Genomic DNA, 23,803 nt, shown 5'->3' with positions numbered 1-23,803 from the left:
CAGTCGAATCTGCCCTGAAGTACAAAATTTCCCATAATATACAATTTTCTTAACTCAGCTATTTCCAATTATATGTAATCTGTTGCAGCTCCATCTGGTCTCCTGTATGGAGTGGCTGTGATAATTTACTGTGACCATTCAAAAAAAGCTTTGTATCTTCAGTTTTGTTGTGGCTCGGCTATGTGGCATGGTAGATTTCAACAGCACGGAGCAGCTGTAGGAACAGCGAAGGTGCTGCATGCAAGATGTGAGTAACAGGTGGTGCAGAGCCCCGAGGTGTTCAGCTCTGCAGGGGCAGGCAGTCCTCAGCCCTTTTGTAGAAACAATGGCACAACGGGCTTTGTGAAGCGACATTTCACAGTGAGAATGAGAGCTTGCTATGGCAGCCTGAACACAAGACTGTTTTCACAAGGGCTCTGCAAAGAAATGAGGAACAAGGGTGAGGTGCCACATTTCCTCATCTTTCTCAAGGCAGGTAAATGTAAGGTGTTGAATTTTAATTTTTTTTTTCCCCTGAGGTGCAGGGTATCTGCAGTTACTCTGCATTTACTCTGTAAATTCATGGGCTAAAAGCATGCCTACAGTTACCTCCGAACAACTGCTGTGCAGTAGATTTTTATCCCTCACACAGTGTTTTATCTTGTTTATGTATTGAGAGCAAGGAAAAACTTTATTTAAGTTTGGTCTTTGAGACTTGTATTACTGATCTGGTAATAAATCCCAATATTTATTTTTTTCCAGATGAGAAGCCTTTTGTAGTGGAAGATACCTACCTACTCTGCCCAGCACCTGTGCTACGAGAAGTTGGCATGTACGTTTTCTCTACATACTCAAGTATTTACTTTGCCTGTGGGAAAATAAGTCTGCATCATCTCACTATATTCTGTTGTTGCTATAGGCCTCTAATTCTGGTGTCTCTGGTGCTTGTCGGGTTAATTGGCAGTTTGCATTGGAGCACAAGGGAGAGAGCACCATCAGTGTGAATTAACCTGTACAAAAGGCTTTTCTGTGCATCAGGAGCCCATGTTCTAGAGGATATAATCTAGTAGAGGATTGTGGGCTAGCTGGCCTGACTTGTCTCTTGTGGGTTTTTTTCTAGGGAAGCAGCTCTTCAAGTCAGTATGAACGATGGTCTGAGCTTCATCTCTAGCTCCGTCATCATCTCCAGCACACACTGTGTAAGTTTCAATTCATGTGCCTAAAATGATTCAGTGGGATAGTGGCACTTAAACACAGATGTTTGTTATACTGGTATTAGAGCTTCCAAGTTGAGTAAGTTTGGTGTACAAAGAACCTGTTTCCCTTTTTTAAAGGTGAGCTTATGAGTTTGGTAAATACAATATTTTGTGTATCGTGTGTGCTGTAATGTGGCAAAGCTCTTGAGTCTCCAGTAAACACCTCAGACTGTATCTGCTGTAAGATGCAGACCAGAACAGGTCTAGCAGCAGCAGCCAGCGGCCTGGAGGTACCTATACTCACTGCACGGTGAACAAGAAGCAGGTCTGCTGGCTTTGTTAGCTAGCCTGTTTCCTCTACAACAATGGTGCTGCTAATTGTGAAGAGCGTATGGCAGTTGTGATCACAACCTTTGTCTGGAAACCAGTATGGTTGCCAAAAATAACGTGGGAGATTCTCCACTGAAGTAGCTGGCTTACGGCTGGCATCTTTCGTTGCCAGCCGTGAATTGCTGCACTCAGTCTCTGGTGGAATCAGGCAAAGGATGATGAAGCCATTATAATTCATGGTATTGCTGAAGATGCTGCCTCTGTTAAGTCATGGCTGATGGGAATAGAGTATGAAATGACTTGTGCTAAAGGAGGTAGTGGAGGAATTCACCTGCAGTTCAGAGAAGTCCTTCATGCTTCAGCATTATTCATGGGAAGGCCTATCTTCCATACAGGGAATGGTTGAGGTGCTGCTTTACTACTCCTGTGTACTGACTTAAACTATTTTTTGGGAAACCAGAGTAGTCTTGCCAGAAAGACTCTGCTTTTCTCCCTACCCAGGAAAGGCACATTGTGTTTCCATACAGAATAACTGGAAGGTGAAGCTGTATAACATCAGATTACCAGAAGTGCTCTGTGGTCCCCAAGGGCTGATGCACAAGATGAAGGAAGTCTTTTATGTCACTTGGTCTTGATACTTGTTCAACAAGGGCAAGATTGTATGGAGAGACAGTTTTCAGAGCTTACATGAGGGGTTATATTCCAAAACTTACAAAGACTTAATTATGCCTTTAAAGAAGGGAGTTTATTTTAATAGTTAATTTTTTAGTTCAGGTTCTCTTTGCTCACTGGCAAAAATGTATTTGCATTTTGTCAGCAAATTACAGGAATATTTTGGTATGTTTTGATCATGAGGCAAGACCTGGGAAAGAACTCTTAGAGAAAAATTATTCCTTCCTGATCTGCTTTCTTCTGGGGATACAATTATTATTTCTAGATTATAGGAGATGAAATAGCTATTCCTTTTCTATTGTCTTAATAGCTGCAAGAAAACCTTCAAAAATGCCTATGTCTGATGGCAGCACCTACTACTGTAATGCCTCCAGACTGCGAAACTGGATTTGCAGTGCCTCTAAGCAGCCAGAATTCCAATTCAGAACCTACATCCAGACCTAGAGGCAGTGACGTTCATTGGCTGCTTTGATAATTATATTGCAGGCTTCAGTAATCGAGGAGGCTTCTTCTGGGTAAACAGACATTTTGCCTTTGTAGTAGTGTTTGTTTTTTCCAAGTTCCTTTTAAAGATGGAACTGTTTACCGAGACTATAATCCTCTCTTTAATTAAGGTTACAAGGACTTCGGTCCTGGAAATACCCGTATACAAAATGTGCACCAAATGACTTGTTTAATTGACTTCAGACCTGCAAGTTAGGTCTGTTTGAAGAACTGCAGCTGAAATGGGACAGTCAGAAAGCTGTGGAATGAAGTGATGGTAACAAGCAGGGAAAAAATCTAGGGTTTTCTTCCCTGTGTGCAAATGAACAATCAGTGCTTTCGGTTTCCTCTCTGCACTATATTTCAGAAATTATCAGGTTTGGAAAGAGGTCTGGAGTGTTGTCTTCAAGAAGCTTCCCAGATGGCCATCAGCAGTGACTTAACGTGGCAGCCCCACACTCGCTTTGATGCAAATGCCTTGAACCCAGTCTCGTTCCACTCCAGAAATGGTATTTAATGGGAGAAGGAACAAAGCAAGTGGCTTGATGGCCTCATAAGCTTTCCATTTCTTTATTTTCCTGTGAAGCTCTACAAAAAAACCTTCCTATGCAACATGTAAAGAATCTGCAAAGATCCCATTTTCCTTATAAACAATACCTGACCTGTTCTATGAACTACCCATTTTCAAGGACTGTCTGGAGATAATCTAGGGAAGAAAATTCAAGTAAGAGCATAGCTAAAGCAGACAGCTCCAATCCCAGCAAGTAAAGACCAAAAATGAATAATCAGAAAAGTCAGTTGGACTTTGACTCCTAAGTTACAAATGTAGGTATTTGAGGACTGGAACAAATAGAACCTAGGCATTGAACTATCTCATAAGCTTTTTTTATCACCCTAGCTGGCAAAAATTTTAGTGTAGGTTTTTATGGTAAGGAAACTGGGCCAATTTCTCATAGGTTAATTGGGCAAAGCTGTTTTGTGCTAGCATAGGTGCTGACCTTTGTTAAATATCTTAAGACTCCTAGGAATGAGGCAGCTAAATGAAGGTCAGTTTTATTGAGCAGTGAAAACTCTAGAAGATAGGAAACAGATGGGTCACTTTTGGAAAGCAACAAGGGATCAAAGCCTTTGCCTTTTCTAGAGGCACATTGTGGCTTCACTGCTATAACTCAGCAAGACCGGACTCCTGTGGCTGCCAGAAGCGAGGAGGGAAGAGGACTTAGTACTCCTGTGCTCTCATTGTGGTTTCTCTCACCAATTGCCAGATGCTGAAAGTGGCATGCTGGGATTTTTTTACCTTGCCCGGTGCTGTCATTTTTGTGAGGTTAAAAGTGCTTTTCACTTTTTGCAGCTAATATGCTGCCTTCATATTTAAATACTGAATGTGTGGCAGAAAGTGTTCTGTGGGCCTGTCCCCTTTAGGAAATGTCACTGGTTTATGTCTCTGAATGTGGTAATGCACATACCTCTCTAGGATAAACTCACTCCCTCTGGGAACAGACAGAGCTTTTGCTTGAGCCCATACTGCCTAACCAAAGTGATTATTTGCACTTTTTCCACTTGAGGTGTAAAATCTGCTATAGGATTTCAAGGAGGAGAAAACATGGGAAAGTTAGGAATGAAGGCATAAGTAATGACTGACTTAATCTCCTTCTTAGTCTGAGGGACACTTAAATACATCTTACTTTCCAGCATTAAGCGATACTAGCTGTCAAATCTGTCAACAGCAAATTAGACCTCACTGAAAGCTGGTTGGGGTTTTGGGTTTTCTATTTTGTTTAAAGGAGTCAAACGTACAGCTAAAACAGCCTTAGAGCTTCTCCCTATGCTTTCAAATCTGGACACTTTGGAATCTACTTGTCTGGACTTCAGGTGTCTGTTGTGCTTTGAGGGACTTCTCGTCTTCCCTAGCTCTCTGCATCCTGAAGCGTGGCAGGCTTCAAGGTTTGCAGCCCCAAAAAAAAGTGCAAGGTTTGTCAGAAATTGAACTGCTAGGCTTCTGTCGTATTCTGCCCTTTGCTTAATCGCCTGTGCTTTCCAATATCAGAGTACAGGCATGACTGTATATCCTTTTATACCTCATTTTCCATGGGACTCAAGGAGCTGCTGGTTTAGATTCCCAAGATAAAATTGCCAGCAGTTTTTAAATCTTTTAAAGCAAGTCTCCAGGCTTTCCAGGTACGTCTCCAGGCTTTCCGGGTACTTCTCTGCAGTTCTCTCCTCTCCGTTGAAAGGTAATTGATTTTTTTATTTAACAAAAGAAAACAGAAGGCGGCATGGGAGAGACTTGTAAAGATGCTTTTGTTGCAGAGGATCTTTCAGCATTTCCCTTTTAAAGTACATTTTGGGAAGACTTGTAGTCATATAAAAGTGATCTCAGCTGGATCAGGTGGAACAAAATCTCCATTTAAAAAAGGAATCAAAATTCTTCTCTGTTGGCCCAGTTACTTTCAAGCCTGAGGTATGAAGCTGTCCATAGGAGGTCTTTGGGTATTTTATTTTGTTTTTCTTCCTTGGGCTTTTCAATATGAGTTTTTAGAGGCAAGAGGGTTGATTACACAAAGGAGGCCCTTTTAAATCCCTTGTGATATGTATCAGTCCAGAATTTGCCCATCCAACAAATGAAACTCCAAATGCAAGGCTGGTCTGAGGTATAAAGAAGTATCAGTCAGAACAAAGCTTGACTCCCCGATCTCGTGCAGGGGTGGTCTTTAGTTAAAGGTGGAATTGTCATTTTCTGGAGATGGTAAAAAGCATTGACTGTGGAATTGTGTGGGACTGCTCGGTTTTCAGAGTGCAGTCTTTACCTCAAAGAAGAATGAAAGAAAGAAAAACAGGTAGAACCAGGTTAGTAGAGGAGAATTTTTTTTTTTGTTTTGGTGAATGCCGCTCCCTCTCCCACCTTCATGTTAGTTCCACGGCAATAGTGCTTTTGTGGTGGTTTGTTACCATCTTGGTTTTTCTGCTGGTTTTGGTGGCTTTCAGATATAAAGGGAAACCTGGCTGCACAATGCCAGATGCCCCCAAGATGACAAAGTATCAGAGCATGTATCTGTCTGTCAGGAGAGGAAAATAAAAGGATGCTGGGGAGAGACCAGGATATTGCACCCACTGCTTTGAGATTATAAAACAAGCCTACCCCAACTAATCACATCCCCACAGGTGGTCAGGAGCTGCTGCATGCATTCTCACAGATCCTCTCTCAGTCCCCCAGGTGGTGCAGGGCAAGAAGAGGCACGTACTTCAAGGTGGACAGAATTGGGAGGTCTGTGTCCTGCCCACCCTTGCAGGGTGCCAGCAGCAGTCTCAGAGCTGGGCTCACCAGGCAGGGGCTTGTCATCAGTAAGGAGCTCCGTGGACAAAAAGGGGGTTTGCTTGTTGGGTGAATGCAGTGACTTCTGTTTATCTGTCCAAAATGGGCCAGACACAGGAGCTTTTGTGGTTGGGCAAAGCATTTGTTTTATTAAATTATGGCATGCAGATGAAACCCTCTAGCTTAGGGCAGAATGGTACTACAAGTAAATGTGAAGCTTGCTTGTGCCCTCTCTGTGGATGGGCAAGACTATTTTTCATTCAGAGATTTTGCTGACTGCACACCCCAGACTGAGGATTACTGAATGGCTTCTGGTAAAGCTGCTAACAGTGGCCGGGTTTATTTCAGAAGCTAGAGGGTAACACTGTGTAAATCAGGGGCTGCAGACAGAAGTTTAATCCTGCGCCCCACTAACTTTACATATTACCCAGTTAAACTAAGACAGGGCTGTCCTGAGTGTAATTTAGGGTGTTATTTGACCACTGGCAGCTACTCCAACAGAACGGGAATGGCTGGAATGAGTGTTCTTAAGGTTGGGAGACAGCATGCTGTTTATATGCTTAGCTGGAGGATAAGATGCCAGCATCTCCAGTATGATAAAGCTCAGCTGGCTGGAAATATTTGATGAATTTGTCTCTTGGCTTGCTTGTCTTGCAGAGTGTTGTGCTTTAACTCCAGCCGGAACTAAGCCCTACACAGCTGCTTGCTTACTCCCCCCGCAGTGGGATGGGAGAGAGAATCGGAACGGTAGAAGTAAGAAAACTTGCGGGTTGAAATAAAGACAGTTTAATAGGTAAAGCAAAAGCTGCACACACAAGCAAATAAAACCAAGGAATTCATTCACCGCGTCCCATTGGCAGGCGGGTGTTCAGCCATCTCCAGGAGAGCAGGGCTCTGTCACATGTAACAATGACCTGGGAAGACAAACACCATCACTCTGAATGGGTCCCCCCCAAACTTCCTCCTCCTTCCCCCAGCTTTATATGCTGAGCGTGACATCGTACGGTCTCCCTTGGTCATATCCCTTCCGTCAGCTGGGGTCAGCTGTCCCAACTGTGTTCGCCCCCAACCTCTTGTGCCCCCTCCAGCCTACTCACTGGTGGGGTGGGGTGAGAAGCTGATAAGGCCTTGACACTATTAAGCACTGCTTGGCAATAATGAAAACATCTCTATATTTTCAACACTGTTTCCAGCACAAATCCGAAACACAGCCACATACTAGCTACTATGAAGAAAATTAACTTTGCCCCAACCAAAACCAGCACAGGGAGTTACTAATGTATTGCTCTGAAGTTGTTTTTTCAATATCTATACCTTTTAAATAATGTTTTTCTTTCACTGTCAAGTTCTCTGTGGGGAAAGGAATCCCTCCTTCCATGCAGAGGGCAGTGAGGCTGCGTTGTTATTGCATTACCTAAACAAAAAGGAGCAAAACCAGGCAGGGATGTCCAGGTTCCTCTGCTGCTGGCAGAAGATGCTAAATGGCAGCCCTGAATAGTGAAGGCTGCCAAGGCCACGCACCCATTAGGGGCAAGGCATCGTGAGGCATCACTTCTAAAGAAACGCCCTTAAGGCTGTGGCATTACACTGGCCCAGAGAAAAGTGGGCTTGTTCCCCTGTGTTCTTTTGGACAAGGTAATCTCTTCTCTATAGAATCCAATGTGGATTTAAAAGCCTCTCTCCAACCCTTGGAGTCAGGTGTGACTCCTTGGACTGAGATTTCAGGAGGAGATTACCCTGGCAAGCATTCTTTAGGAGGCTTGTGAATGTGTCCTGGGCATCTGCTTAGCAACTGGGCCTTCCATTTCTGAGCCTCAAGGAGCTATTTTGGTTATAGGTAACGTCTAGTTATCAGAACTTGTCACTATCTGTCTCTGCTTGACTCAGATTAGACAGAGGCCCCTTCTGGGACAGATGGACACACAGACGCACCCCACCGTGCTGATATTCTTTCTTATTTGGCCTTCATACTGCAGTCACACGATGGATCTGACTTACTCCAGGTGCTGCGTAACCACAGAAGACAAAGACAGACCCTGCCCCCACATCGTTAGTGTTCAAGTCCTTGCAGCAAGGCTATTGACTTCAAATGTTCAGTGCTCTTGCTGGCAGCCAGGCATGCTCAGCTTTCCAGTGCCTGGGAAAGGCCTCATCTCCCAGCGTGGGCTGGCGGGGCTGCTCTGCAGGTGAAGGAGGTGCCTTTGCTCTCCCTGGCGGAGGTATCTGTGCAGTAGGCTACCCGAGGTCCAAGGTACCCAGCAACTCAGTGGAGCTGTCAGAGATTGCGATAATCTTCAGAAACACATTAGGTGTGACTTCACGGTACGTGAACAGTATATTTTCATGTGCCATGAAAGACAGAATTCTTGTTGCCATGATAGGTTTCCTCTCCCTTAGCTTTTAATACTAGTTTTTTATATTTTTTTACATGTGCCTGCATTTACAAACGAGACACTAAGGCAGAAAATAAAGATTAACGTAGCCTCTAGTCCCAGTCTGGAAGTTGACGATTACGTTGCTGCAGGTGTTACTGCGTGGTCGCACACTTTCTACCTTTTATCTGACTAGAATGTCTTAATTGGGTGGCAGATAATTAATGATGAGAGTTTAAGAAGTAGTTTCATTCTACTGAAGTCAGTGGGCCTGTGATATTTGAAAGCACCAAGAGATATAGTTTGCTAAGCATAAAAATCCTATCTTGTAACAGCAATAATATACAGCATAGGACACAAATGCAATGGGAACTGAGCATTCTCAGCTTCCACTAGTGCTAAGACTAAAACCCAAAAGTTATTTCTTCTTCCCCAGCTGTTAGTCTGAACCTGCCACCAAGCTCATAGGCAAAGCTGCCCCACATCAGGCTTTAGTGGTATGAACGCAGTGTGTGTTGCCAGCATTTACACCATTAATGCCTTGGGAGTGTATGTTGCCGTGGATTTCCCACTGCTTGAAGGAGAATGAGCAAGTAACGGCTGGTGGAGTTGGGAAGCTTTTAGGAACGGGAGTAAATCCCTTCTTGTGTTGGAGAGTTTGAAGAAGTGAAAGAGAGAGAAAGTATTAAATACCGCTTTATGATTTTGTACACATGCTGATGTGCACAGAGCAGGTTGCACACCAAGCATTGTCAGGACACAGGAGTGTACAACAGAGGAAATAATTTACAAGGCAGCATTTAGAGGCAGGAAGTCAGTCCTGCTCTGTGGACTTGGAGGGCTGCTGCCAAGTTCTTCAGTGAAAAAAGAGAGCATTTCGGAGAGAAGCCAGGACGAGAATTAAAATAAGTCTTTGTTCATTTTCTAAAATGCTCCCAGAAGAGGAAAAACTACTAATGACCTCTTGCACTAGCAACTCTAAGACTCATAACTGGGAGGTGAAAACTGCAGGGCTGCAGTGACAGTGTAAACCAGGTCTTCCTGGGCAGTTCTCAGTTGGAAGGAGCATCGCTAGGTGATATTGCTGTGCTCCCTGTATCACCTAGTGAAACACGTGGTGCTTCTTTGCAAGAAGGTGAGACAATGGAGATACCCAAACATGGGCTGGGAGAACGTTTCTGTGGCAAGATGTTAGACTTGCCTTAGACTAGCATTGACTGAAGCTCGATTTTATTTGCTGTGTGTATCCAGTTCACAGTGGATGTCTTCCCAGGTCACACCCTGTTCATTCAGGAGGAGGGCTAGGGGAATTATGCTTCTAAAAAGGAGCGTCTTTCAGCTCAAAAGGGACATTTTGAGTCAGGGCAGCTCTGGGAAAGCAACTGCATTTGGGAGGCATATGCAGTGCCTAAGCTGGGCTTGCCCTCGTAAGCTGGGGTCCTACCCAGTGCCAGTAGGTACCGGCCCCTCCTTGCCTGACATGCTGGTGCTCCAAAATCACTTTTGGATGGAAAGGTGACAAGGTGGTTAAGCACACTGCTGGGCAGTTAGCCCTTCCACAGTCCGAGATAGGACTGTGTGATAATCTAGGGGTTTGGAAACCAGAGGAGAGCTGCTGGCTAGCAGTTGGGCCAAGCCAGTCCCTGGCTGTGGAAAAGGGGCTTCTTGAAACAATTCGTGTGGAAGTGAATGGATGCAGTGGCTTATTGCACCTGACAGTAACTTGGGGAAGAGAAACTCTTGCATAGGCAGATTAGAGAATGGGTTATCTCACAGTGAAGCAGTTGTCTTGGTGGCAACCCGTAATAAATGGCTTGGGATGACCAGTGGGGTGACAGGTGGGGAAAAGGCCTGCCATTCTGGAAAGAGACAGCCCCTCTGGTCTCACATTTCCAGTTGCGAGGGTGCAGGAGCCATTGAAATCAGTTAAAAAGGAGAATTTGGTCTCTTAACCTCAACAGGTTTTGCATTTGACAAAAGGAGGTGGGTACTGGCACAGCTTCACTACATCTAGGTACCTCGGTTTTCTTCCTGTGGCTATCCAAAAGGCTGAAGGAATTCACACCTTTGAGTTAAACAATAGTGGATGGATTTGATCTTTAAATGTGGAGAAAGAAATAGGTAGAAAATCAAGAAAGCACTGCAGGCTTGTAGTAAAAACTAATGATGCCCTTCACTGAAGGTTGGTTTGGGGTTTTTTTAATTCAAAAGGAATGTAATTCAGTGCTAAAGTAGGGTTTTTTCAATTGTGACTTTGTTCTGGGCTGCACAATTAAGGCTCTGCTAGTTATCAGTGTTCTTAAGTCAGCAGGCAATTAAAGTGCATGTGCTATTGTATCAATAGAGGCTTTATGAAACTGCAGAGTAAATTTAATGAGCACTTTCCTAGGGCCCTTGACCTGTATATTATTAGTTGAGGTATTGCTCTGTGGGAACTCCAGGGCATACGATTTCAGGTTTGTTTCTAAAAGAAATTGTTCTTACATGCTTTATGCTGCAAGTATAATAGGCAGTGAATGTTTTGGCTAATGCAGGTCACCCGAAGAGTTAAATGTGCAGAGATTATTTCACTCCAACATTGCTACACAGGCTGTTTTATAATACCCTTAAGTGTGGTAGGCATATTACAAACAGCATGTTCCTATGGTTTGGAAAGTAGGGATTTACGAAAGAGACCAATAAATTTGAGGTGGGGGCAGGATCACAGAATGGAAGTTCTGAAAAGTTTTAATTTGGAAACATCAAAATAGGTTGTGGGTATGCGACTTTTTTTCTGTGCCAATGCTGAAATTAACTAGAAAATACATGCTATAATCTCTATATGCATGTATACCTCTAACAGTAAAACTCATTTAAGTTGAAACAGAGCACTTTGAAACAGTGCATTTGAAACAAAACATTTTATTTTATTGAAATGTTTTTCCATTGAAAATGTGATTTCAATTTAAACTGAGTTTCAGAAGGAAACTTATCCCAAACACATCTTGTTGTGTGGGTTCAGGTCATGCTGGCATGCTCTGAGACTTGTCAGACTCCAGACAAACCGTTTGGAATGGCCTGTGAGGAACTTCCCCTGTTCAGCTTTGCGGGGTAGGTACATGAGCGTTAGCTCAAGGAAGGTGCTCCTGAAATATCTTTTTTTTAAAAAAATATTTATTTATTTAAGTGCTGGTTAAATGCTACAAATCTCATAAACATGCACAGAGGCAAGACATTCCAGAGCTGTAGCATGCTGTTTTCTTTCCTGCCTTGCAAAGGAGTAAACCCAAGTCAAGCCATAAATGGTTGCTGTTTTGACAAAGTCTAATTCCACAGAATTTTGTCTGCTATTATTCCAGTTGCTATTCACCTCCTGAAATGGATTTAACATACTTCTTTTTAAGGACTGTCTTCAGGCACAAATGGAAACCAAAATAACTGCTTAAGTTTCACCTCAAAGGTTTTGTTGTTTAGCTATAAGTGATGACAAGAGATGGTTGTTTCAGAATAAAGCTCCTTGGTGCCTCCTCAGTCAAAATAGAAATATCTATAACTGAATGTGCACTGTCAGGAGGAGCACTTAAGCTGCTGGCATTATTTCATTGCAAGGGAGTGTGCAGATTGAACCTGAAAAGAGCACTCAGAGGCCTCTGCCTTCGTGCTGGCTGATTTTCAGGATTTTCAGGCTATGTGATGTCGCAGCCACAAAGCCGAGGCTTGCACACTCACCTCCAGGATGAAGTCTGAGGCCTCACAAGATGCTGTGACCTCTGCCTGTAACTGTAGGGTGGGATTATTAAGATGCTCATCTTTGGTTAGAATGCTGAAGGCTTGCAGCTAAGGAGCCCTGCTCCCTTTGATCTCTGCTGCTTCCTGCAGTGAGGCTGTTAAAATTGTGACACCTGAAGTTTGATGATTAGCAGGTAATAGCACGACCAGTAGAGATCTGAGCAGACGTTTAGTGGCACCAAGTCTTACCACTGTTTTTAGCCTTTGGTTCAGAATAGGTCTCTTGGCAGTGAAATTCAGGGGTCAGGAGCTTTTGTGTCAGAAACAGTAAAAGAATTTGGAGCATTTTACCAAACCAGATGGGATGTTCAAGGGAGCTGGAAAACCAGAGAGGAGAGCATAGGCTTTTGGACCACAGCACCTCTGAATGGGGAGGCGCCTGTCATCTGAAGACTACTGAATCCCAGCACTGGTGGAGCGTATATAAAACTGAAGAGGGAAAGCTCATCAGTCTGCAGGGTTTTGTCATGTGGTTTTTGATAAGCTATCCCACCAGATCCTATTGTATTTACTGCAGGATCCAGATGCTATGCCTTACCTGTGAAGCACTAGCCAAGGACTGTACGAACTTGAATTCTACCATCAGTTTTGCCATATCTGCCTTTCAGAAAACTTGCAAACACTTCTGTTGAGCTGGAAATTTTTAAGTATTTCTTCTGAAGGAAAAGTTCAGCTTGTTTTCATAAGCATCAATCAAGTATTAGAGAATTGTTTTCCCTGACCAAAGATTTTTCCTTGTAACAGTGGGTGTAATGATTACTTCTCCTTCCCACCATGTGTTTGCCTGCTCTGTGTGGAGTGTGAACTTCTCAGGACAAGGGTTGTCTCTTGCTCTGGGTTTATACAGCATATGGTGATGCGAGCCTTCAACTGGTGTTTACACTGGGCTGAAAAGCAAATAACATAGGATGCTGCAGAAGTCTGGTTTTAAGTGTGCTCTCATCTCCTTTCAGCTCTGGAAGGAGACGAGGGAAACAGATGCCCCTCCCAGAGGGGCAACTCATTTCACAGCACAGTAAACTTGGAAAAAAGAAGCTGAGAACACCTACACTGGTTGACCCAGACCAGGTCATTCTTGCTGGCATCCCCTGCTGAGCTTGGCTCCCACTCAAGAAGCTTCGCATAGATGCCGATCAGAGGCTAGCATTGCAGAACAGTGCATTCACTGAGTTTTCATTTCCTTTTAGAAATTAGGCCAGATTTTTCTGTTATATTAAAAGAAATTCCTGTGTGTGATAAAATAAATTATAGACATCAGTTTCTATTGCTGTGATGGGAGAGTCCCCAGGAGAGGCAGAAATAGAGAGAAATAGAGAGTGGTTCCTTCACAATAAAAGCTGCCAGAGTCTCTCTGGTGTGAAAAGGCAGGGTCATCCTTTGTCTTCCCTCCCCTATTGACTAAAGGATGTTAAAACTCTTTCTCCTTTCTCTGCCGGGAGAAAACCTCTGTCTGATTTTGGATGCCCCTTCAAAACTGTACTCAAGATTTTCATAAAGCTTTTTAAAGGCACTTCATTCTTTTCCTACTAACACCTCTGAAGGCTTTCAGCATATTATTGCTCTTCCTGCTTGGAAAATGTAAAAATGGACTGGGATACAGGAGCCATTCCATCTTCCCTGTCTCTGGAATGACATTAACCATGTTTCTCCTCTTTGTAAAGCACCTAAGGTTTATTTGAGTTATTATTACTGTGGAGTCACCCTGAAGCGAGGCTTGGTTATATGGCTGTCTTCATGCCACTGCTCCCAGTTCTTGGTAGCAGTGCGGATGGTTCCACACTCCGAGCCCTGAAGCAGTAATGACAGCAGCTTTCCAGCCTGCCCTGGTGGAGACATCACAGGGCTACAGGACAGCCCCAAGTCCTCTGCTGCAGTAAAGAGCTGGAAAGGCTCCCACAAGCTCTTCTGCATACACAGGGGAACGATAGGCTGCCTGTAGTCCTGACAGCAGCCAGCTGGTAGGGTGCATCACTTTTGTTTGCTAAAGCAGTGGGTGCAGAACTGGATTAAACAGAATATTTAGGGTTCTTACTTTCCAGTGAAGTATGTAGGAGTTAGGACTAAATCCTCTTACTGAACCCAGCCTTCAAGCCCTACTAGAGCCAAGCGCTTGATGCATGTATTTAATACATGTTCATCCCTCTTAGGTACAGCATGAAGTCAGCACATTTAAACACATGTTTAAGGTTAAATCCATTTACTTCTGTGGTAACAAGCATGCATGCTACCCACCTCCTGATCCCTATAAATCGACGGTGCGTTAATTTGTCAGCCAAAACACATGAGTGCATTTATTAGATGCACCTAGTACTTCATTCATCACTCCTGAACATCAGCATTCAAAGCTTTTGAGGGTCTGTGCACTTTAGGAATGTTATTCCAAGTTACCTTTCTGGAATAGCTAATGTATGCTGTAAATGCCAGTGCAGTAAAGTGAGAAACTAGGAAATAAAATCTTAAACAAAAATAGTATTGGAAAACACAAACCAGACCAAATTCAAGCACAACAAAAAATGTCCATCTGGTGCACAGTAGCATTTTTGGAAAAACTCTCAGAAACAAGCCATAGTTCCACTGAAATGTCAATGAACTCCTTTATGTTTATGAACTGGTATATGTTTGTTTCTATGTTAAAAGTATTGAGGATGCCTAAGAAGAAATAGGAGCTTAATATCACAGATTCTGTTTTAGCTTTGTCTCTCCAAATATTGTGTGCGTGCTTCCTGGGGCAGCCATCTCAGTAGGCAACAGCAAAAGAACTCTGGGGGATGAGTCATTTCCTCTGTGGCATGACCATCACTGCAGTGGCCATCGCTGTTCGCTGACTATTAAAGGAATGTGCATGCACCTAGTTTATACTAACCTTCTTCTTGATAGGATCTTCCCAGGGATTGCGTGCGTGCCTTGAAGGAGCGCGTTCCTTTGAAGGACAGCACATATCCAAATGTTTGTGGGTAGAATTAAGGAAATAGCCGCTGCTGTTTACTGGATGAGATTTTGCCATCCCTTCCCTCTTCTCTCTGGAAGTATCTGTGGTCCAGGAGGTGGGCCAGGTTGCTGCCTCATCGCAGAAGGATCCCCTCAGTCAGTCTGGCTTCTCACAGTCCGTAACAGTTCCAAGTAACTGCTGAGTGAAAGCATATGTATGTACATACACACACACCCCCCTTGCACACACATATAGCTATGTATGAGGAAATGCCTCTAATATGTTCTGCTTCAGGCTTATTGATATCTTTATATTTTATAATGTCTTTCAGAGGTTGTTTTCCATTGTTCTTTAACTGCCGGTGATACCTGTAGCGTTTTCTTGACCGTGTTGGTCTCTGGCAGGGAAAAGGAGGCTTCAAGGCCCAGCTGCCTTGCGTTCTCTACCAGCCGATCTGTTTTGAAATCTACATGGTAGAGTTTTAGCATGTCAGATGTGTAGCACCTTGAAAGGTCACACAAAGAGCCCGCTCTTTTATACGTTACTGTTTCTAGATAGATAGCAAGGCGTTTCAAAATGACTCCAGGCATTGCCTAGGTCTTCCAACAGCTGTCAAGAATAAGTTGCCGATGTTTTACACTTGGCGTTTGGCAGAGGCTCTGGCAAGTACCTTAGCTGCCTGGCTTTTCTCAGCCGTTCAGGTGTGATGGAGTTGTAGGCTGTTGATCTCACTGTGACCACAAGCACCACGGTTTTACCTTGGTGTAAGCAGTCAGGATGAATCCCTGTGGGAAAATAGCACTGATTTCAGATAACTGTGCACGGCTAGCCACACTTTGTCTCTATAGATATTTTAAATGGAAAATTCACGAGTTCAGTGTTAAAATTCTTCTTTTTTGGTCTTTAAAATGAAAGTTGTTTTCTTGGTCTGAATTGACAGCATTTGTTCAGTAAGCGTTAAACACAGCTCATTGAATTGTTCCATGGTTCACTGTTTCCATGAGCATTTGTATAGTTCTTCCAAATTTTGATTAAAAAAATAATGGAATGAAAACGAGGCATTTCAAATGCTTCAGCCCTTTTTAACCAGCTATGACTGGGAGAATGACATTCAAAATGTGAGTGGAACTTTTGCAAACTATTTTAGCAGGTGTATTTTCCTGCTTGGTTATTATTCAGCTTGGATAAGCGGCAGTATCTAACTAAGCATTGTTCTAGCTGTATAAAACCATAGCTGTTACACAGAATGATAGCTAAATTCTAGCAGAAGCTGACAAAATAAAGATAAAACAAACCAAAAGCAGAGTTCAAGCTGCTTTGGATCATTATAGTAGGATTTATTGTGTATATATGCTTTATCCTGATCTGACTTGCAAGGGTTTCCTCAAAGCCCCATTTGCAGCGGTGACAGCCCAGTCAGAGGAGATGAGGGTAGGATTTGCCGTTCCTGCTTAAGGCTCTCAGTGTGACACTTTGTAGCTATGGCTGAACCCAGAAAATCCAGTTCATATTTGTCTGGAATATTTTTATGTTTGTTCAAATACAAGAAAAGGAATGAATCCAACGAGGAATTATTTCTTTGGGGGGGGTGGGGAGAGGGGTAGGGGGTGAAGTGTTCTGGTTTTGATATCTGAAGAGGGCTTGTTCCAGCAGACTTGCCTGGCAAGGCTTGCTTTAGCAAGAGGCATTACCTGAGTGAGAAATGTAAGATTTGGTAAATCAAACCCTTCTATGTCCTCTGACTTTTCGCTGCTGTGATACACAGAATACCAGCTGGCCACATCAGCAGCCTTGCAGAGAAACAGATGTGTTGGGGTAACGTAATTGCTCTTTACAGATTGTTGGGGGGTGTGTGTGTGTGTAAAGATGAATTCTGTTTGAAGAAAACAGCTAAAAGGCCACTTTAATTTGGTTTGTATTTTTGCAAATTGATTTTAGGATATTCTTCATGACAAAATTTTTGTTTCAGTATAGGGGAAAAAGGGGCAGACAACAGTTAGACATAAAAAGCCTTATTTCTTCTGTAATTTCATGGCAGCAAAAAGTCAGGATCACGTTTTCTAGAGTGTTGAATGTCAGCAGGTTCCATTTTGCAGATGATGGATATGACACTATGCTGTCTGTTTAGGGGAAAAGCATCAAGCGTCCAGCTTTGTCTTTTCAAATGAGCTTTTATTTTGTGTTGGGGTCCAAGTTCCATTTCCAGATGTGCCTTTGGTGAATCCTTCTCCTGTGGGGACTACCCCTCTGTTGTTTCCAAGTGTTGAAGATCAGGTTGTCTTGATCCAAGTTCTCCAGAAATCCCTTCAACACCAGAAGAGAGTTTGGAAACGGCTCTCAACCTGACTTTTTTTTTTTTCCATTATTCTTCCCATTATGGTATGATGGGAGATCATCTGGCCATTGGATTACAATGATTTAAGCAGGCACCCAATTTTCCCATCCTACGGGTCAGTCTGCTCTTGAATGTGTCCTTAATCTGGCATTGTGATCTTGACACTTGGATGGGGGGGGGTGGGGGGTGTGTTAAATGTCCAGCTCTTAGATCAAGAACATCTCAAACTGGCTTAAGTCAGGACTGCCTGCTTGCTTATCTCGGAACAGGATGACGTTGCGGGGGAGCGGTATAGGGAAGCTGGCATGCCTCAGGAAGCCAAGAACATCTGGTGTGGGTTAAATCTAAACAGCAAGAAATAATGCACATTCAGTTTTGATTGCTGTATTGAGCTGGCTTGTGCAGCACTTCGCATTGTTAATCAATATCAGAGAATTGCAAATGCATTTTTAAATGGGGGAAGTACCCAGTTAGAGAGGAAAGGATCTTCTAGAGTCAATGGCTTCTGACTGCAGATTGTTGTGGTGGGGGGTGTGTGTGCATCCAAATCTCCTTGAAAAGCTCATGGCAGAACTACCCTGACTCAGCACTGCTAAGAAGAGCAGGATGACCCGAGTCATGGGTCCATGGAGATATTGCTTCAAGTTTTCTTTTTGGAGCAAACTTTAATGCTAACATTGTGTTCAAGTTTATAGTGCAAGAGGGGAAAAGAGTTGCAAAGGAAGGGGAGTGCTTAAACTGCAATGAAACTGTGTTGTGAGCTCTTTTTTAGGTCTTTTTTTCCAGTCTTTACAGTACTCTGAGGAATATTACATTAATTTGGATCTGAAGCGAAATAAGTGGTTTGCGTAATTGTGAGGCTCAGAAAATTGAGACAAAACCTATAACTCTCTAGGAAGTGAACTGGAGGTCTCAGCCTCTTTGCAACAAGGTGGCAGGAGCAGGTGCCACATTTGGATGGATGAGGAGGGAGGAAAACTGCATTTTGTCTGACAAATAAATGGAGTATGGCAATGGCCTTTAGCACATGTGCTTGCCTGGCAGCAGGATGCACAGACTGGTACTGTGAAACGGGGAGTTTTGTATTAGTGATGCTTACATTCTCTGTGTTTCTTTTCCAGTCAGATGGGACCATCCTGGCTATTGCTTTGTTGATCCTCTTCCTCCTGCTGGCGTTGGTTCTTCTCTGGTGGTTCTGGCCTCTTTGCTGCACAGTGGTAAGTGACAGAAATCATTAGCACAAAACAGCAATTCAGTGTTGACTGAATGTATGAAATGAGTGGGAAGGAGGCAAAGTTTTCCAGTAAGAAAGAGCGTAGGACTGGTCATTGAACAAGACAGCATTTCTTCCATTGCTGGCACTGTTCTGCGCTTCTATTTCATCTGCCTGACCTTTGGATTATACCCATGAAATAGCAATGTTGCTAATGTACAGACCTTGTCGGGAGCCTTTTAGTCTTATTTATTGATCACAAAATGGAAAAGGTTTGCAGAAACATATTAGTTGCCATGCCTTTTTAGGAAGGAATGGCTTTTCTGGATTTTCTAACCCGTGTCAGTATCTCAGTGCTGGAGGGCTCCTGTAGAAGGATGAACCCAGGCTGAAGCCCTTGTTCTGCCTCAGGTACAAGGAAAAGAGATTTGTAAGTGTGCAAATTTTTGCAAGATTAACTTTTCTTCCTGGCTCGCAATTTCTGAAAAGCTCTTTGAAATATCCAAATGACAGTTTCAGATGAAGCACAACTATGCTTCACTGAGCATTATCTTTCTGCCACGCTTTTCACAAAATGTTCTTTGCAGTTAAAAAGCACAGTCACAGAGTTAATAATTAAAAAAGGCAGACAGAAATCAGGAGAAAACAGAGGAGAAGGAAGAGGTCAAGGGAGGCAAGAAGGCAATCACAGGACTTGAGACAAGCTTTTCTCTCACACGCAACCCTGGTGTTTGTCTGCAAGGATCTGTCATAGCCCTGTACGTCTCTGCTGGTCATCTCCTAGGTCTGCCTTTCCCAGTAAAGATCAGGGCAAAGGCTCATTATTGCGGAACGTACAACGAAGCTTGTGAACAGTGAAGCTCTGCTTTTGCTTTGGGTCTTGTTTATGCTGCAAATATAGAACAAGAATTAGGGATGTATAAATGTCAGCAGAATTGGAGTCTGTTTTTTGTGATTGTCTGCATGTAATGTTTCAGATGTTTCTTTCAAAACTGCCCAAACTGGCTCTAGTTTCTGTGTCACCATCATTATTCCCAATTTTAAATCACTTACCCAGTGCTGCAAATTTGCATCTTGCTGTACCAAACCTATGATCCGGTGCTGAGAGTTCTGAAGCCACAAACTGCAGGAGCAGTCACATTTGAGGATGAGTCTTTGTCTGGAGATACATTTCTCTGTCCAGAACAAGTAGGGAAGTGTTGCAGGGAAAATCTTAGTTGTCTATTTCTGTTTCTGGCTGGAAATGCTAGGGGGTAAAATGCTTCTTTTCACAGTAGTTTGGCACCTCTGTCCTGAGATGAAAACCAGAAGGGAAAGAATATTTATTTGGACTTTTCAGAACAATAAAAATCAGTTCTAAAAATGGCCAGAGGATTAGCAGGGTGGTAGGTTGCTTGGAGCAGTTATTTGTCTTAACTAGATGGCACATTCCCAGAGAAGCTGGGCTAACTTCTTTGTTGGCGCATCTGCATAGAAGTCAATGGAGATATGCCCTGTACAGATGTTTACACTGGGGTTTGGTGGAGAATTGAGGTGTTGGAGAGGAAAAGCTCTAAGTGATGCTGCCATTTTAAGGTTCTGTTACAGGAGAAAGATGAAGCTGATAGGAAAAAGGCATAAATAAAAGCAGCAGGGCATGGAGTAAAGGGAATATTGTGAGGGTAGTATGGGTCTGCTGCAGTGGGATGATATGAGGGTAGTGGTCATATAACAATGTTCTTGAAGTGTGGGAAATACAGTCCACATAAGCAAGATGGGTGCAGCAGAGATAGGGAATCGCTTGTCCACATGAAACTTTCAAAGGTTAATATTTTCCAGTTTTAAATTCTGTACTTAAAAGTTAGTTGTAGCTAATCTCTCCTCCTTTACCTCCCACATTCCCTCTTAGCAAGGTCTTCAAGTAGGGACTATCTCACTGATACTTTCCAAATGTAAGTCAAACACATTCCTTTACTTGCTGGAGAGGTTTTAGTTCAAGAGCCTGTATGAAATCTCTTCCAGCTCTCTGGGATGGCAGTCCATTATGTTTGGCAGTACATTAGCAGCTAAGATACCTGACTGTGTATTGCTTACCCAAAGATTCTGTAAAATTATAGATAAATTCACAGAGGAATACTCAGCCTGTAGGACTTAGGGTAGGGAGAAAGAGAGCATAGCAGTGCTTATTTACTAGTTTGGTAATGGCACATTAAGGAGTGCAGTGTTGTCCAAAGCACAGAGTGAGTTAAGGGCAGAGGAACTGGCTTGCACAACAGGCAAGAGAGGCAGGCAAGCAATAACCTCTAATAATCAAACCGCAGACCCAGAGACACTGCTGTGGATTCAAGCCCAGGGATGTTTCAGAGATAATTGTGTATGTGTCCAGGGGACAAAAAAAAGAAAAACAACACAACAAAACAAAACCAACACAACTCTTTCTGACCAAGTATAAATTTGTTTCTGAGTGACAAGCACATTTCTAAACACTGAAATTCCTCTTGGCATGCTTTTTAATTAAATAGGAATCATTATTATCCAGCAATTCTTCAGGAAAGACACCAAGCCAGCTTCATCCCTGGAGTAAATGGACTGAAGTCAATAGACTTACTCTGGAGATTTATCTGGAACCCAGTATCTCCTTGGCATGAACTCATAAAGAAATGCTGTTTCCAAACGTATCCAAGTTTATTGGTCTCAGAAGTATTCTGGGATGAAGTCTGGAATTTACCACTCAGTTTACAGTAGATGCAATTGTTGCTTAGTGGATCAGAACAATAATAAGGTCTTTGCTGTGCCTGACACCAACACAGGCAAAATTTCCCTTGATATCTGTGGGGGGATATTACAAAAGCATGGGAGCCAGTCCCTAACCTTTCAAAAGGTTTCAAGGATGTTTATTCAAAAACAGCAGAAACCAAAGAAAGATAATTCTGTTAAGTGGACATCCCCAGCACTGTGCACGTTAGAAGAATGATGGCAAATACAAAGACAGCTGTAATAGGACGGCCCCGCTTTTCCTAAGCAGAGAATATCTGCAAAACAGCACATGCCAGATCCTGGCCTTGTTGATGTTAGTGGGCATCTTGCTGTTGTCTTCCCGTTCCTCCTCTTTCCTGAACACAGTATAACCTGAAGGAGTCTGAGTGATCATAGTAACTGTGTGTGCAAGAGGCTCTTTAGGTGCCCAAGGGTGAAATTGTTCTGGGTAGGAGGCCAACACAAGGCTTAGGTTTAATGTTGATGTAAACCAAGTAGATTTTAATGTAGATGTAAGCCAAGTAGATAACAAGCCTCCAAAACTGTCTTAAGGAGGATTTCACAGGCATGTTGTTAGATCGGCTTGAAAATGGAGCTGATTAAAGCATTGTGGATGTATAAGTGAAGGCATAATCAATACGATAGTTGGAAGGCTTGTCTGTGCTGGGGCAGTTTCCCTGTGCCAATATGCAGCACCACACTAAGCAAGTGTCCCCCACGGAGCTGAAGTGGTGGCTCCAACCAGCCTGCCCCAAGCCTTGAGCCAAACCTTAGCTAGGACTGAATCTTAGCAAGGGGTAAAATGTGGAGGGTATGAGTGGAAATATCTCTGTGGTGCGGCTGAGACTCAAAGCATTTCCCCACATGCTCGTACATCACATCTCCTTACAGCTTTATGAGTCACTTTGCCTCCCTTATGCATCAATACAGCGTGGCCTGAGTGGGGAGGGCATGAGAAGCTGGTCTGTGTTAAATGCCCACTTAGAATATACCCACCATCTTGCTCATTTTTATACTGCAGCTTTTTTAAATACAGAGGTGTGGCTGGCATATAAATGAGGTGTTGGTATTTAAGCATTTAACACCAGTTTTAACTTTAAAGCTGTTTTCTGGAAGGAAGCATGGAAGAACCCAGCAATTTGTTTGGCTCTATTTGTGCTGCAGCTGACCAGAAGTTTTGGAAACAAAGAGCTGGATGGAGAAAATACAGAAAATATATATTAAAACCACATGAAAATCAAGGCTAAACTGGAGGAAGAGGAGGGGAGGAAATGCATAGACTCTATAGCAACCTTCTGGAGTCATAAAATTACATGGTATACGTTGGCTTGATGGAGATTACTTACAAGGGCCCACGTATTCTGATTCCCACCCGCTCCCATGTGCACATAAGGCACAGTTTTTCTGCAGTTGTGATGATTTTGGGAGAATGGAACACAGGATCATGAATCATCTGAAACATTACCGAGACAAACCAAGGAAGAAAGACACAGATGTGCAGGCAGAAATTGCTTGCGGACCCCACCGTCCTTGCCCTCAGTTCAGATCTGAGCTATTGAGACAAGCGCTTACCCAGCGTAATGTGGTAGTTCCACTGAGTTTATTGGAGCTTAATGTGGTGTGTGACATAGAAGGTCTGAATTCATGCACGCTGCCGCAAACGGGCGTCTTTGTTTACAGCACAGTCAACCCAAACATTTGGAGGTAGCAATGTTACTGTAGGTTTAAAGTAGTGTAAATAACAGAAGCTGACTTTGCCATTGCTGTGCACAAAGGTCAGCAGGAGGATAAAAAGATGGTGTTATTAAGCATCCAGAGTACCCACAGCAGTTCACTGCTCCTCTTAGCCTCCTGTCAGTCAGGTCAGAATGGTTTAGATATGCATATAATGCTCTATAACTGGCCATCTTTAAACAGCCTAGCATGGATCCTGGAAACGGCATAGCAGAGGCATTTTGCCAGGGCTAACAGCATCAGCTCTACAGCAGCACAGTGGAGCAGCGGGCTAGCAGAACTGTGTGTGTGCCAGGCACTGAACTGGGGTGCTTTGACCTGCTACTGTGACGTGTCGTTACCAAAAGGTTAAAGCCAAATTCTCCAAAGCGTCCATCAGTTCTGAGGTGTCCGAACTGGAATGTCTTCAGGGAGTTCTGTTTTTGGAAAGTGCAGAGCTTTGCCTTCTGAAAGTTAGGAAGGTAGCCATTTTCCTTTAGATGAGTGCCTAGATTTCAGATTCCTAAACCATTTTACTTGCTATGCATTCCCTTAAGGCCAGACCCAAAAGCCAATTACATTAATCTTGACCAGGTTCAGCACCCTTTGCTCCAGACCACAACAGATACTTAAGGCAAAGGAGGCACTGTTGTTCTTTGCCCTAGTCTTGCATGGGAACTAATTAACTCAGTAAAAATGACGAGTTCTTTTGCTTTTTCCCTGGCCGCCTCTCATCTCTTCTAAAGAAAGTTGGCTCAGCCCAG

The 23,803-nt window shown here is 43.3% G+C and overlaps 1 protein-coding gene across 1 annotated transcript in view; it reads left to right on the top strand.

The window, feature by feature from the left end:
• Positions 1–23,803, top strand: part of ANTXR1 (ANTXR cell adhesion molecule 1) — a 111,315-nt gene that overhangs the window by 41,302 nt on the left and 46,210 nt on the right. The window contains exons 11-13 of the mRNA XM_056321710.1: positions 742–811; positions 1,100–1,178; positions 18,499–18,594. Of these exons, the coding sequence (XP_056177685.1) occupies positions 742–811; positions 1,100–1,178; positions 18,499–18,594 (245 nt within the window). The remainder of the gene's footprint in view (positions 1–741; positions 812–1,099; positions 1,179–18,498; positions 18,595–23,803) is intronic.

The sequence above is a fragment of the Falco biarmicus genome, chromosome 18 (genome assembly GCF_023638135.1).
Source record: "Falco biarmicus isolate bFalBia1 chromosome 18, bFalBia1.pri, whole genome shotgun sequence".
Taxonomy (NCBI): Eukaryota; Metazoa; Chordata; class Aves; order Falconiformes; family Falconidae; genus Falco; species Falco biarmicus.
This window is presented reverse-complemented; position numbering and strand designations above follow the sequence as displayed.